The sequence below is a fragment of the Agelaius phoeniceus genome, chromosome 3 (assembly GCF_051311805.1).
Source record: "Agelaius phoeniceus isolate bAgePho1 chromosome 3, bAgePho1.hap1, whole genome shotgun sequence".
Lineage (NCBI taxonomy): Eukaryota > Metazoa > Chordata > Aves > Passeriformes > Icteridae > Agelaius > Agelaius phoeniceus.
The window spans coordinates 21,505,175-21,518,463 of record NC_135267.1 but is presented as its reverse complement, the minus strand read 5'-3'; the positions used below and the strand labels follow the sequence as shown (position 1 = coordinate 21,518,463).

The following is a 13,289-nucleotide window of genomic DNA, read 5'->3' as shown; positions in this document are numbered from 1 at the left end:
AAAAAGTTTCTTATGCTGGAATAACATATGTGCCTTTTGTACATTCTGTAAGGATGAATGTTGTGTTGTTTTACTGCAACAGGGATACTGTTTAGAGCACTTGCAGGTGAATATTACAGCCTGATTATGTTTTCCAGATTTAATTACAACGTAAACAGTGGCTCATCAGTTCAGCAGTACATCTTAATGACAGAAAGAGAGCAGTTTACAGGGCTAGTTAAAGTCATCTTCCTTCCACCACTTTTAAAATTACAGGAACTGTGATCAGGATCACATGTACATGCCAAACATTTTATTCATCCGACGAGTTCATAGCAGCCTTCCTGTATCCGAAGGGGCCTGCAGGGAAGCTGGAGAGGGACTCTGTCAGACAGAGTTTGTCAGATCTGTAGTAACAGGACAAGGAAAATGGGCTCAAACTGAAAGATGGGAAATTTAAGTTAGATATGCAGTAGATTTTCTTTACTGTGAGGATGGTGAGAAACTGGTACAGGGTGCCTGGGGAGGTTAAGGATGCCCCAGCCCTGGCAGTGTTCCAGGACAGGTTGGATGTGCCATTGAGCAACGTGGTCTAGTGGAAGATGTCACTTACCATGGCAGGGGAGCTTGTGACTAGATGAGCTCTAAGGCCCCTTCCAACCCAACCCATGTTGACTTAACTATTTGCTAGCTCGTGTGGCTAGAGATTATTGCCTTTTTAGCAATGAAGTTCAAACATAATAATGAAAGCTGCTTTTTTAAAACTTTTTTAGGAGGAACTCCCACTAGGTTATCCCAGTCCAGCAACAGTAGATCAAAGAGGAGATGTATTTGTTGATGAATTTACAACTGAAAGCCCTGCTCTAAGTGAAGAAATCAGCATCCCTGAAGAATTTAATAATTTTATTACATCTGAACCTGATTTTCCTACCAAACCCTCCAGAGAACCATTTCAGGACAGATATCCATACACCCAAGTTATTGCTACTGACCACCCAAGTTTCACAGTGCCTTTCAGTGCTCTGGGTAGCACCAGCAGTCCTCCAAAACCAGAGGATTCCTATTTGCCTCCCCCAGCAGATGCCTCTGCTGGCCAGGACTCGCTCACGGGTGGCTCTGAGTCTCCAGTGGAGCTGGGCACCACCGGGAGCTTCACCACACCCCATCTCCTGCCTGCCAGAGAGCTGGACAGGGAAGCTGAAGAGAAGCAAGAACTGACTGACATAGCAGAACCTCCTTTCAAGGAAGTCGACCAAGACAGCCTGTCTGGACAAGGTAAGACACAAGAGATTTTTATGTAAGGGAGAGTAGGAGAGGTGCAGCTGTTGTGGCACGTGTAGTCACGTGTCAGAGCAGTATGCATTCCTTTCCATTGTGACAGAAAATTCTCCTTCACAACCAAAGGTGAAAAATGTACATTTCTGATGGTCTCTTCAGCAAAATCCTAATGCACCTTAGTTCAAGGTTGTAAAACCCAACAGATGCCAAAGGATAAGGAACACTTAGTACAGAGTATTATGGTAAAATGTCAAACAGGCAGAGCAAAAAAACATGTCAGTGGAAAAAAAAAAAAAAGGAAGTTCTAGATTAACATTAAAAAAATTGGTACTTAGAACATGGAAAGTAAATTACTTGGGGCTCTACTGACAGTTGTGGATGATAGCTGCGAGAGTAACATGACATAATTTCTTCAAGCAAAGAGTACCATGGCTCAGAAAAGCTTTCATATCTACAGGTCTGATTAATGTGATTTTTTTTTTAAATTTCTGTTTTCTCTATTTGTTTATTCCATTTTATCTATGCAGTAGTCATGGAAGCACCCATCTACATGAGGAAAAATACAAAATAAAAGAAAAAAGGATATAAAGAATAATAAAAGAAAAGTCTGGATAATGCAGCCGTTCAAATGAAAAATACATGATAGACACATTTCCCACAGCTGACCCTGCAAACTAAAGAAAGTTCAGACAAAGATCAGGGTCAGCTTTAGGGTACAGGCAATTTAGGCTTTCCCCCAGAATAGCAAAATATCTGTAAGGTTACTGCTTCCATTGCCTCTGCCAGCAGCTACAAAGCCATAAGAGCCACTGTGTGCAGGTGGCTGAATTGTGCAGGGCAGGAGCCTCCACTGCCAAAGCAGGAATAGCCATGATTAGGAGGAGTTTCCTTCCATCTGTCCCAGCTCTTGTCTGCTCCCCCTCCAATCCTGCTCCCTGGCCTGGCCTTACCATCTCAGTGTTAGGCCAGTAAACTTAAATTTTATTTACACTTCAAAGCCTGTGCTTCCTGTGTAAGATGCAAGAGGTCACTACAGGCACAAGGGAGGAATTAGTTCTTGGCTGAATATTCATATGTGCTTTGTCTCAGATTTTTGACTGACTCTCTCAAAAGGATAGCAGAGGGCAGGTAAGCACATCATGGGAGTCAGCAGGATTCTTTGATGTCCCCACATAGTCTCTAAGCAATAATAAAAAATCTGCAGAGAAAAACAAACAAAAGGCAAATTCAGGGCAAAATTCCAGCAACATGCATTAACTCGCACAACGACACTCGACACTTGGTGTTTCTGGATATCTAAGAGCATCACACTCAAAGCCTGTAAGTTTGCTCCCTGCTGCAGGAAAGTTCCCTGTTCCCATAGGAGGTTCTACCCTGTCCCAGCTCAACCAGCACCCTCCTTGCCCAGGCAGTGGCCTTTCATGTCCCTCCTGTACTCCAGAAGTCTCTTGAAGTGAGAAGAGTGAGCCCTTCTCCTCCTTATCGAGCATGTCCAAAGCCAGCAGGAAGGGACCTTCATCCCTGCTGCCTGCCCACATTGTGTAAGGCAAACAGGCCAGGCAGAGCTGATTGGAGAGCTGGGCAAGGATTGCATGGTGATAACATCCTTCACAGTCCTTCACAATGGGCTTGCCTGGCAGAGGTGTGGGAGTGGGGAATGTCCATTCATCATACAGCCTGTAAAACCCAACAGATGCCAAAGGATAAGGAACACTCAGTACAGAGTATTATGGTAAAATTTCAAAAAGGCAGAGCAAAAAATCATGTCAGGGGAAAAAAAAAGGAAGTTCTAGATTAACATCCATTCATGTTTTTCTGGATTAACACCCATTCGTGTTTTTCTGGATCAAGCAAATCATTACATCAGTGTTTTAGAGAGTAGAGGATGTAAAAGGTGCCAACCATCAGCTCCTGACTGGGAAGAGCACAGCACATTTCATGGTCATGTTGTTGCATGGTAGTTAATGCACTGAATATAAACTTCCCATTCTATAATGTTGCTTTTATAAACAGATTTTGGAAATGAGAGAAAAACAAATACTTTATGATTAGCAGAGTGACTTAAAGTTTAGAAAAATCACTTCTTACAAGAATCAGCTGTCAAATGTTCCTGAAAATAATGTTTATGATGAAAAGTCTTACATGCAACTATTTTCAAATGCATGCTGAGAAGTCTTGTAGTGTTACTGATAAAAGCACAGCATACCTTCAAATAACATTCATTATAACTGTGGAAAAGTGCTACATTTGCAGGGGAAGGAAAGTCATGCATTTTTCATTCTATTCACTCATTGCGTTAGGGACTTGATGTCATAAAAACTGCATAAAGTCACATATCTATTTCTCAATTTCTTAAACATGTCTTGCCTATGAGCTCCAAGTGACTGAAGGGAAGAAGCTGAGGATCTTTAACTCACTTGCACTGACCCCTTAAGAAATTATTTGCTGCATATTTAGGTTAGAACCTGTCAAACTGCAAAATAGAACAAAATCTAGAGCTGTAAAAAAAAAGCCTACCCCAAAATAAGGTATCCTATCTTGTTTCACCTTGTTGAATAAAAGTAATGTCTGAAACAAGCACCAGAGTATAAGAATTCCATCATTATTTCTGCAGCTGAGTAGCAGGGAAAAAAAATAATTGTTCCCTGTCTAAAAAGTAGGGATGCTGTGTTGGCAATGACTCAAAGCTGCAGCTATTATATTTTCTTAAAAGCTTACACTACACAAAGCATACTGCATGCCTAACAGTCAGGAGAGCTGTTGAAAACCTATTTCTTGAGTTTTTAAAATGTATACTCTTTACTCTTTAAAACTTTTTTCCCTTTTTAAAGCCTTTTTCAATTCTGGCAGTCCTGTGTGTACAGTATTTCCTGTAGCCTTTTATTTCCTGATATATTGTGCATTTCATGGGAACTAATGGAATTCAATCTGGAAATTCAGGTTTTATTAAAGTCACCAGTGTTAGTACTATTAATTTTAATATGGCAGCAGAACCTACCTGGTACAGAATATTTCACACTTTGTTCCTGGCTGCATTTCATAGCTGCTTTTCTTAGTAATATTGAAGGGGAAAAAAGTCTTTAAACTGTTTTTGGTGTGAAATAGCAGGAACTACTCAGACAGTGCTGTATAAGGTTGGGCAGAGGATTAGAGTCCAAACAGTTGTCTGAAATTCTATTGTATTAGTTTTCAAACATTTCCCCACCCTACTCTCCAGAAGATGGAGCACATTTTCTTCATCATGTGTTTAGAAATCTAAATTCACTCTTCTTTACCATGAAAGGAAAAACTGGCTACCAAAAATAACATAGTCTGAGGTTTTTTAGGTATTAGCTCTGTTTCAGAGAGGGGCTTTATTGCACTGGCTGTCACGTGTGTGCACTGGGAGCTGGACATCACTACAGACTCCTGAATATTGAATGTCTACATCCCACACCAACGACCTTAACTGGGCCTGCCCAAGATCACTGAGCAAGTAACTAAAAAATTTCTTTCACAGTTTTTAAAGAGATAAACAGCCTCAGCCTCACACCCATAAATACAGGCAAAGTTCTGCATACAACACCTAGAGGAAGGTGAGCAGAAACAGGTGAGGGATGAAGAGTCCATGAGAGGTGTCCTTTGAAGCCGTGGAAGAATGGGAATTGCCAGGTGTGGGCAGCCAGGGGGAGGGATGAGCCAGGAGCAGGCGTGGGCTGAGGAGGGGCAGCTCTGCACAGTGAGGTTGTCCATGGGCAGCCAGCAGCAGGCCAGGGGGATTGGAGCTCTGTGCTGGCCACATGGTGGTGGTGGCAGCTGCTCCACCCCCTGCCCTAGTCCAGAAACAGCAGCAGGAAGATGCCAAGCTGTCCTTAAGGTAAGCCGAGTGTTCTGAGATTTCACTACAGAACTAGAAGAAAGGCTGGGGCACACTTTTCCATATGTCTAATTGAAAAGTTCTGAAATGCCTGTATCAGATGTCACTATTTCAATATCTGACACCTCAGAAAGGTTTTTCTTTGCTGTAGCACCTTTAAAATATTGTCTATTTCTATTTTCCATTTACAACTAGTGCAAAAAAGAGAGTTTTTTCCCCCTACTATCTGAGATGATACTTTTCTCCAGCATTCTTCTTTCTTCTTCATATTTTCCTCCTTCTGCAGTTAAAAGCCATTAGCATTTCTTCTGCACAGTTAAATTTCTTCTCTTTGCAGTCCTCCTGCAACTGTCTAAAACAGTATGACAATTCAAAAGGGAAGCAATTTATGTAATGTATTAGACAGATGTTATTTCAAAAACCAAGAAAATTTCAGCAGTAAAACAAACAATAATATTTGGCTTCCTAAACAGTAAGAAATGCAATTTGAATTTGTTTGAGGAGCCTGGGTCATCCTCAGGCTTTCAAGAAGGACTCTGAGAGACAAAGACTCTGCAGGGTTTATTGCAGGAGTTTTTCCTGTGAGAAGAAACCACTGATAAGGAGTATATGATGGTCACATCTCTGTATGTGTAACTGATAAAAGTCTCATTAATTATTTCCATAATTAATCTCATGTTCACACAAACCTGCTGCGAGTTGTCCCCATTAATATTATCCTGCTACCCAACAGTTAATTAGGTGGCACACTCGTCACTCATTCTTATTTCCAAGTAATCTTTAGGAAAAAATCTCAGGGTTTTGCACATTTGTGGATTTTTTCTGCCTCTGTTTCAACCTCAGCTGCCTTAGCAGTGTCTTTGCTTAGCACAGTTTTCTGTTTGGCATAACCAGCATTGTCACAGAAAAGAAAACCCCGTTGTTTCTTGCAAGAACCTCTCTGGAAGTTCCCAGGATTGGAATTCACCCATTCATTGTGCCAGGAACGCTCACCATTTTTTTTACATCAATGGATATAGAGGGTAAGAGCTCTTCTGTTCCCTTGAATATTTTTATGTTTTCCTCATGTGTTCTTGGATCATAAACTGACAGAATTTTCTTGACATTTTTGCCCATCAGCTTCTCTCTATGCCCTTCTACTTGTCTCTTGCTGCTTCAGATGTGCAAAGAGTGTTTCTTGTGAAGGTTGCCTGATGTTTGGAGAAGTGAACAGGTGAGTCTAGCAATGTCATTTTCTCAAGCACCTTATACAATATTAAGTAGTCTGAAAGTTGTCTACAAATGGAAGATGAGGGTGAACAGAAGAGTTCCAGCAGCCCATATTAGGATATGCTGGATTGAAGGAAACGTTTTGATTGGTTAGAACTGCCTACTCAGAGTATTCCAGAGGAATCCTAAACATATTAAAGTAAGTTATTAGCATCTGGTCAGAATTTAATGACAGCAATCTGCCCAGCTGTCTCTGTGCTGGGAACAGCAGTAGCAATTGGAGTAGAACAAAAACTACATCACATCTTCAAAACATACTTAGAAATGCTGAAATGAAATGACTAATCCAAGCAAAAAAGTTTGAAAGAAAGTGAGCACTATCTATTTTTCCAATTTAACACATGACTTGTTTAAATTATTAAGCTATCCAACCACTTCTGTTTCACTTTAAGGCTAAGCTTGTCTTCCTTCAACTATTATTTCTTATTCATGACCCCCCAAATACACAACACAAATGAACCAAAACAAGTGATAACTTTCTTTAAACTCAATTGGTAATTCCAATGAGTCATTAAAATGACTGTGTGAAGTACTGAAAACAATTTATATTGCTGCTAAGAAAATTTGTTTATCCAGATGCAAATCTTCTCGTGTAATGAAAAAATGTATAATAATGAAAAAATGTAATACCCCATTGTGCACCTATGAAAATAGCAGGAAGATAGACCTCAGTGCTTCACCACTTGTTCAGTCACACTTTGTAGTCAAGCCTACAAACCACCCATAATTCTTCCTCTTTGTTACAGTGCATGAAGGAGCTCTCACTCCAGGAGGGATATATATGTGTTGCTGCATGTGGTTTAATTCCACTTTGTTCCAGAAAATTAATTTTCTTTAGAACTAAAGGGCTAAAATCTTGAGGCAGTTTACAGATTTTAGACATGACTGCAATAATTCTAATTGTCTAATAAAGGCAAACATAAAAGGCAGAAATAAGTTCAGAATTTGAAGGACCAGTATCACAAATAATTTTAAATGTGTATTTTAAATATATTATTGTCCTGAATAAAATTAATTTAAAGCCCCTGGTCTTTGCAGCATTATAATCAGAAGGATATTCTAAAACAAATAATACAGACATCTGTGCTGGGAGTGTAAGGTTAACATTTGTCATGTCATAAATGAATGAAACTAATGAAGTTTACATGTCATGTAGTCCAGTTGGAACAAATATTAGGCAAAGTGGCTCTGCTGAGACTAATACACCCTAAATAATGCATTTCCCTCACTTATTAAAAATCCTTGGTCTTGCTAGAAATGCTGGGTTTAAAAAAATTGTGTTATGATCAAATGGTACTAAAACTTTGACTTTCTAAATTATTAATCTCCTCTCTTTGGAGAATTCAATATTCTCCAGCATAGGAGAGTCCACTTGACCTCAGACTGGGAATTTTTTTAGTCTGTTCCTTGTTAGAGAAAAACTCATGCCACATGCATTGGACTGTTATAAACAAGTTGTTACTTGGGTGCTCTGAATAACCTCTGCTCCATCATCTGCTCCATATCTCAATGGAATTTTGTATCTCTGTCTGTAGACAGGGCTTGGCCTTCCAGCTTTGATCTTCTCAGCCATCTTAAGATGCCTTACATAGATAGCACTGATGCTAATATCAATTTAAGCAGCTAGTGTTTTTAAAACACTACAGTGTTTAAAACTAACAAACAAAAATACATAAAAATCTTAAATGGAGGCATATTTGCAATAATCACATTAAATTTAATGTGATTCGTGTTTATGAATATTTACAACTGAAACTGCTGTCAGGGGTGTCATAGACTTTTTGGTTTTAATTGAAAATGCCAGTAACTTCTGACTTTAAGTTGAAGATAACATGCAATTTTTCTCCCATAAGTCCTTAACATTTCTTTCTCAAACTTTCTATGAAGTTCTGTAGAGGAAAAATCTAAATTTCAAGCAATGACATCCAGGTGTAAATTAGAAGGACACAAAAATTTCACTTTCATTCTGTAGAACAGCAAGATCATTACATGCATCAGTAAGAACATGATTAAACCAAGCCTGGATGCAAAATATTTTTTTCTTCTTCATTTTACTGAATTTACATGTTTGGCCTTCTCTTTCATTCTTCCCCAGTTGGTAGACCTTTTAAAATTAAATTATTGTAGTATACAATATTTGTAGAATAGTGGTGCCAATAACAGAGTTTTATAGTCAAAATTTTATACAGAGTCAAACTTTCCTTAATAACCATCTTTATTGCCATGCAGTTTGGAATAATGGGCTTTCAAGCAGAGTTGGAGCAGGGAATTTCTGGCACAGAAAAGCCTGCTGGGTTTGACTGAAAAACAAAAAGTATTGTTCATGAATGGCATCTTCGTAGCTTCCTAAAGTCCATCTTCCCATAAAAGTTGCCATAGTTTTAATTTATCTTTCTAGAGATGGAAAGAAATTAAGTTGGGAAAATATTTCAACACATTTCAGTCCTTTCTCCTAAATGTATATTTAGCCTAGAGCAGTTGTTGAAGCCCTGGTTAAACTTGTATTAAATAATTAAAATAAGCTCAAAGTTCCCTTCTCATCCCTATTCTATACCATCTATATCTACACCTATGTATCCCTGTGTTTTCATCACCATTTCAGAATCAGATACTGACACTTCAAAGGGAAACAACAAAAATTAAAATTATGCTGAATAAATCTTGAAGAACTTCACAATATGATACATGATACTGCAAACATGATACTGTAAACCTTGAATAATAATAATAATAATAATAATTGGTGTGGCTTGAGGAGAATGCATGCCTGAAAGCATCAAGGCAGATGATTTTAATGGTGATATGTGGCAGAGTAGAAGAGAATAGAGTCAGCATCAGCTGCAGTTACAAAAAATAATGATTTCTTTTTTTTTTTTTTCCTGCTGGTTAAAAGGAGGTTTTGCCCTCTTATTAACAATTTCTTTTAAAACTATGGCAAGAAGGTTAGTGTTAGTAATACTTAGTTCTTTCAGGGGGAGTCAAGAGAGTATTTTATGGACAGCTCACTAGTTTTTTTTTTCCTATTTTTAGCATCCCAATGCACCTGTAAGTTCTATGAGCAGTTTGAGTAACAATGTTTCATCTTTGTATTGTCACTGCTACTCAACAACAATTGGAAAAGTTAAATGAAACTCATGTACCTTAATCCAGTCATTTTATGTGAGAACAGTCCCAAATATTAATTTAACTGTAGTTTTTTTGAAAAACCAGCTCATGGCATAAGACTTCTGCCCCCCAGTGTTACATGAAGGTCTCTTGAGGGATTGCACTCAAACCTGGGGCCAATGGCTGTAAGGACGATTTTCCTGCTTTGTGGGTTTAACATTGAGCATCCTTCTGGCTGCTCTGGGCTGCTCAGGTGCACAATCCAAGCATGGGTGCATTCAGCAAGCCAAGTCTGCACTAAGGCATCTGACCCAGTCCTTTTCAATAGCAGTAAGATTGAAATGTATTTCTACAATGAAACATAAAGACAGAAGGATCTTCCCTCTTAAATATCTCCTTCTATCTCTCTCACAAAGTCACATTTTCCTTTTAAAACATTGAGAAAAATCAGACTACCTACATCCAGGGCACAATTTAGAAGACCAAAACACTCCTCATTCTATAACTTTCATTCCATGAATTGTTTTCTCATACAAGAGACTACATAGTACAAGGGGGGAAAAAAAAGTATGTTCAGTGTTTTCATTTTTCTTGGCAAGTCTTCAAGTGCTCATCTGATTATGAAATTATAAGAGAATCACTGGTTTTAACTTTCTAATTTCATGTTTTTCTTTTCTGTTTCAGGCCCTTGGTCAACACATTACCTGAATTTGTATCGTGTAACTTGTATTTTGTTTTTTGTTTTTACCATTTTGTAAACTAATAAACTTTGTTACCGCAAAACTGTCTGATGGGCCCATCCTCTACAAAAATTTGCTCTTTTTCTTGTTGCACAATTGAGAAAAATAGAGAAAATGGGCAGGAATTTGGAGAGCATTTTAAGTACTGAAGGATAAGCAGTGTTACTTGTCAGATTTTGTTTCCAAACATTCTAAAATAAAATAAATCAAAAAGAGTATTCCAGGTTCTCCATTTGGGGTGCTCTAAAACTCTTACAGTGTCATACAGCAGTGTTTGCAACATTTAGAGGGATGTCTCTTTATTTTTCTAGGTGTTTGTAAAGGCCCAGGCTGTTTTCACATAGATCTCATTACTTTTTTAAATTCATTAAAGAAATTTTTCAAATTTAATTGAGAGCATACAACAATGGGAATAAGAGATGTTAAATCCTCCTGAAGCTATTGTTTTAATCAAGAGTTTTCTTATTTGGTTTTGATTCTATTCCTTGGTAGAAGTGCATTTCTCTTTGCAAATTCACTGCTGTTGGGGTTTGCTTCCAAGATTAGCATGGTATCTTTCTTGTTCAATATATATTTTAATATGATATTTCTATGGTAGAAAATGATGCAGAATGTCAATACAAAATATCTTACAATACAAAAAAGCCATGGTATACCTGGCATTTTTTACATGTTTTTATGTAAATGTACTTACAAATCTACTTATTTCACAAGAGCATTTTATTCTTGGTTGCATAATTTTTAGCAAGGACTTTAGTCAGAAAACTGACTTTCAGAGTGCTTGAGCATTAGTGTGTAATTTTATCTGGCAATCTCAGTAGCAGAAGAGGTAAAAGGTTCTGTAAATGGTGAAAGTGACTTGTCATGTTATGGAAATAACCTACCACTGACCTACTGTCCACACAAGGTATCTGATTATGCACCTCACCTTTCTGTAAAATATTCTTATATTCTATTCAGAATTTTGGGTCTGCTTTAAACAGCAGCTATTTCTGTATTGTTTAAATTATATCTGTGTCTTTGAAATGCTTAATCCTCTAAAACTGCTGAAAAATTAAAATGCCAAAGACACTAGCTAAGGTTCAACATCAGGTTTCTCAACATATGAATTTGATACAGGTCTAAAAAGTAAGATTGCTCAATTAATAGTTTTCTGTTCTATCTCCACCTGTTGTACTTAAATTATTAACTTGAAGTCAAAAATTTTTTTTACAAAATATTAAATGTATTGATTTCATTGTTTCAAAACTTTAGAGTCTTCTTTAGAAAACTTTTAATTGAAGTAACAGAAGTCCTTTATAAAACAGCAAATTATTGATATAAATGTATTTATAGAACAGCAAGCGGAATTACTATTTTCAGCCATGCTATGGCAAATGCATGTGAAATTATAATCAAAGAAAGAATGAATTTTTAATCCCACAAGAAACTGATATTTCAGAGCACTTGTACTGGTGCAGAGACCAAATATGAAATTGTTCAAGGCAGATGTGACTCCTTTCTGCAACAGACTGACTTCCATAAAGTCTAGGGGAGCCTCCATTTCCCAAGGACAGTTGCATCAATCAAAATACTGACAGGCATTACATGAAGAGAATTCTTCACCTGTACTGAAAATTCTGTGTGAGTTGAGTAAGACTGGCTGACTTGCAGCAGTGAAAAGTTTATGGGCAGTCAGACTGAGTGAGCTGCATCATTCTGCTGCTCTCAGGCAGACTTGGCTGCTGTGAGGGGAAAATTGCAGAGCAATAAAAGCAGTCATGGCTTGGCTTTTTTCTTAATGGTTTTCTCTTAATCTTTATGCATTGAAACAAGTGAAGAGTTCTTTGCATTTTGTTTCTTCAGTCACTGCAGAAGTAAATAATACTACTGACCTCCCAAAAAGAATTCATGGTAAAAATCCCAATGAGATGAGGGCAATGTCATAACACATCCCCAGTCAAACACACAGTCTGTGGCCCTTCACAAATTACTTAGCTAAGCAGGAAAGTCAGTAAGACAGGGTTGTCTGGTACTGAACAGAAGGCTGGCCTTGATATCCATGTGGAGAATAGCTAAAGAATCATCCTTTGTTCATAATGAACATAGACAGGATTAGTAAGCTTTGGTTGCTCAATGCCCTGAATTCTGTAGTGGTTTAAATGTTCAGGTCTTGATTTCACAAATTTTGTCTTACTCTTTAAATTTTCAATGTCAGGTAGAAGTAAATAGTCCTGAGAATAATGAGAGAAAATTATCATTGCTAAGCTGTATTTTATTAAGATAGAAAATACTCTTCTTGTGACATCATGTGAGAATGATATTTATCTTTGAGGCTGAGAACATTGATAATGAAGCACAGCTGCAAGGTATGGAAATTTTCAAAATAAGATGAAGGCTTCTATAAGTTACTCAAAACATCATAGTAGTGGAGTGAGTAGCAGAGCTAGAGCTGTGCTCTCAGGCTGTCCTATGAAAAGTTAGACTAGCCAAGAGCTCCAGTGTGGATGCTAATGAAAAAGGTTAATAGAGAAAAGAGGTTTTAGGACTGGAGGATGGAGGAGAGATGGTGTGTGTTCCCAGTGAACTCAGGTTCCCTGGAGTTAGTGAAGAAAGAGCTTTATGGATTTAATGGACACTGAACCTCCTCTCTGGAGGGTCCATACAGACAGACAGAATGACAGTCTTAGATCACTGTGGCTCTTTTGTCTTGGCTTTGCAGTTAGAAAGATGAATGTAATCAGTAATCATGTGTTGGGAGACACTTGTGACACATTAGGTTAATGATCCTCTTCTCTTAATTCTTTTAATCCTCATATTACTTGTGTCCTAGTTAAAATTAAAGGCCTCAGACATAAATTCAGCACTTTGTCTGTACACAGCAGTCCTGTGTCCAGGGATTTAGTGACATTTCAAGCACCAACAAAACATGTAAATTTGAATGCATCTACCTTCTGTATCCATCTGGTATTGGCATCAGCAGAGCTGCACACAAGGTGATTCTTACTCTGTATTTTGAACCAATCTCTTAACTGCACACTTTTCCCTTCTTTGGTTATTTCTTTCAGCCAGCAAGTATGCAG

The 13,289-nt window shown here is 37.9% G+C and overlaps 1 protein-coding gene across 1 annotated transcript in view; it reads left to right on the top strand.

The window, feature by feature from the left end:
- IMPG1 (interphotoreceptor matrix proteoglycan 1) overlaps positions 1–13,289 on the top strand; it is a 50,595-nt gene that overhangs the window by 27,744 nt on the left and 9,562 nt on the right. The window contains exon 12 of the mRNA XM_054630546.2: positions 753–1,254. Coding sequence (XP_054486521.2) covers positions 753–1,254 — 502 coding nt within the window. The remainder of the gene's footprint in view (positions 1–752; positions 1,255–13,289) is intronic.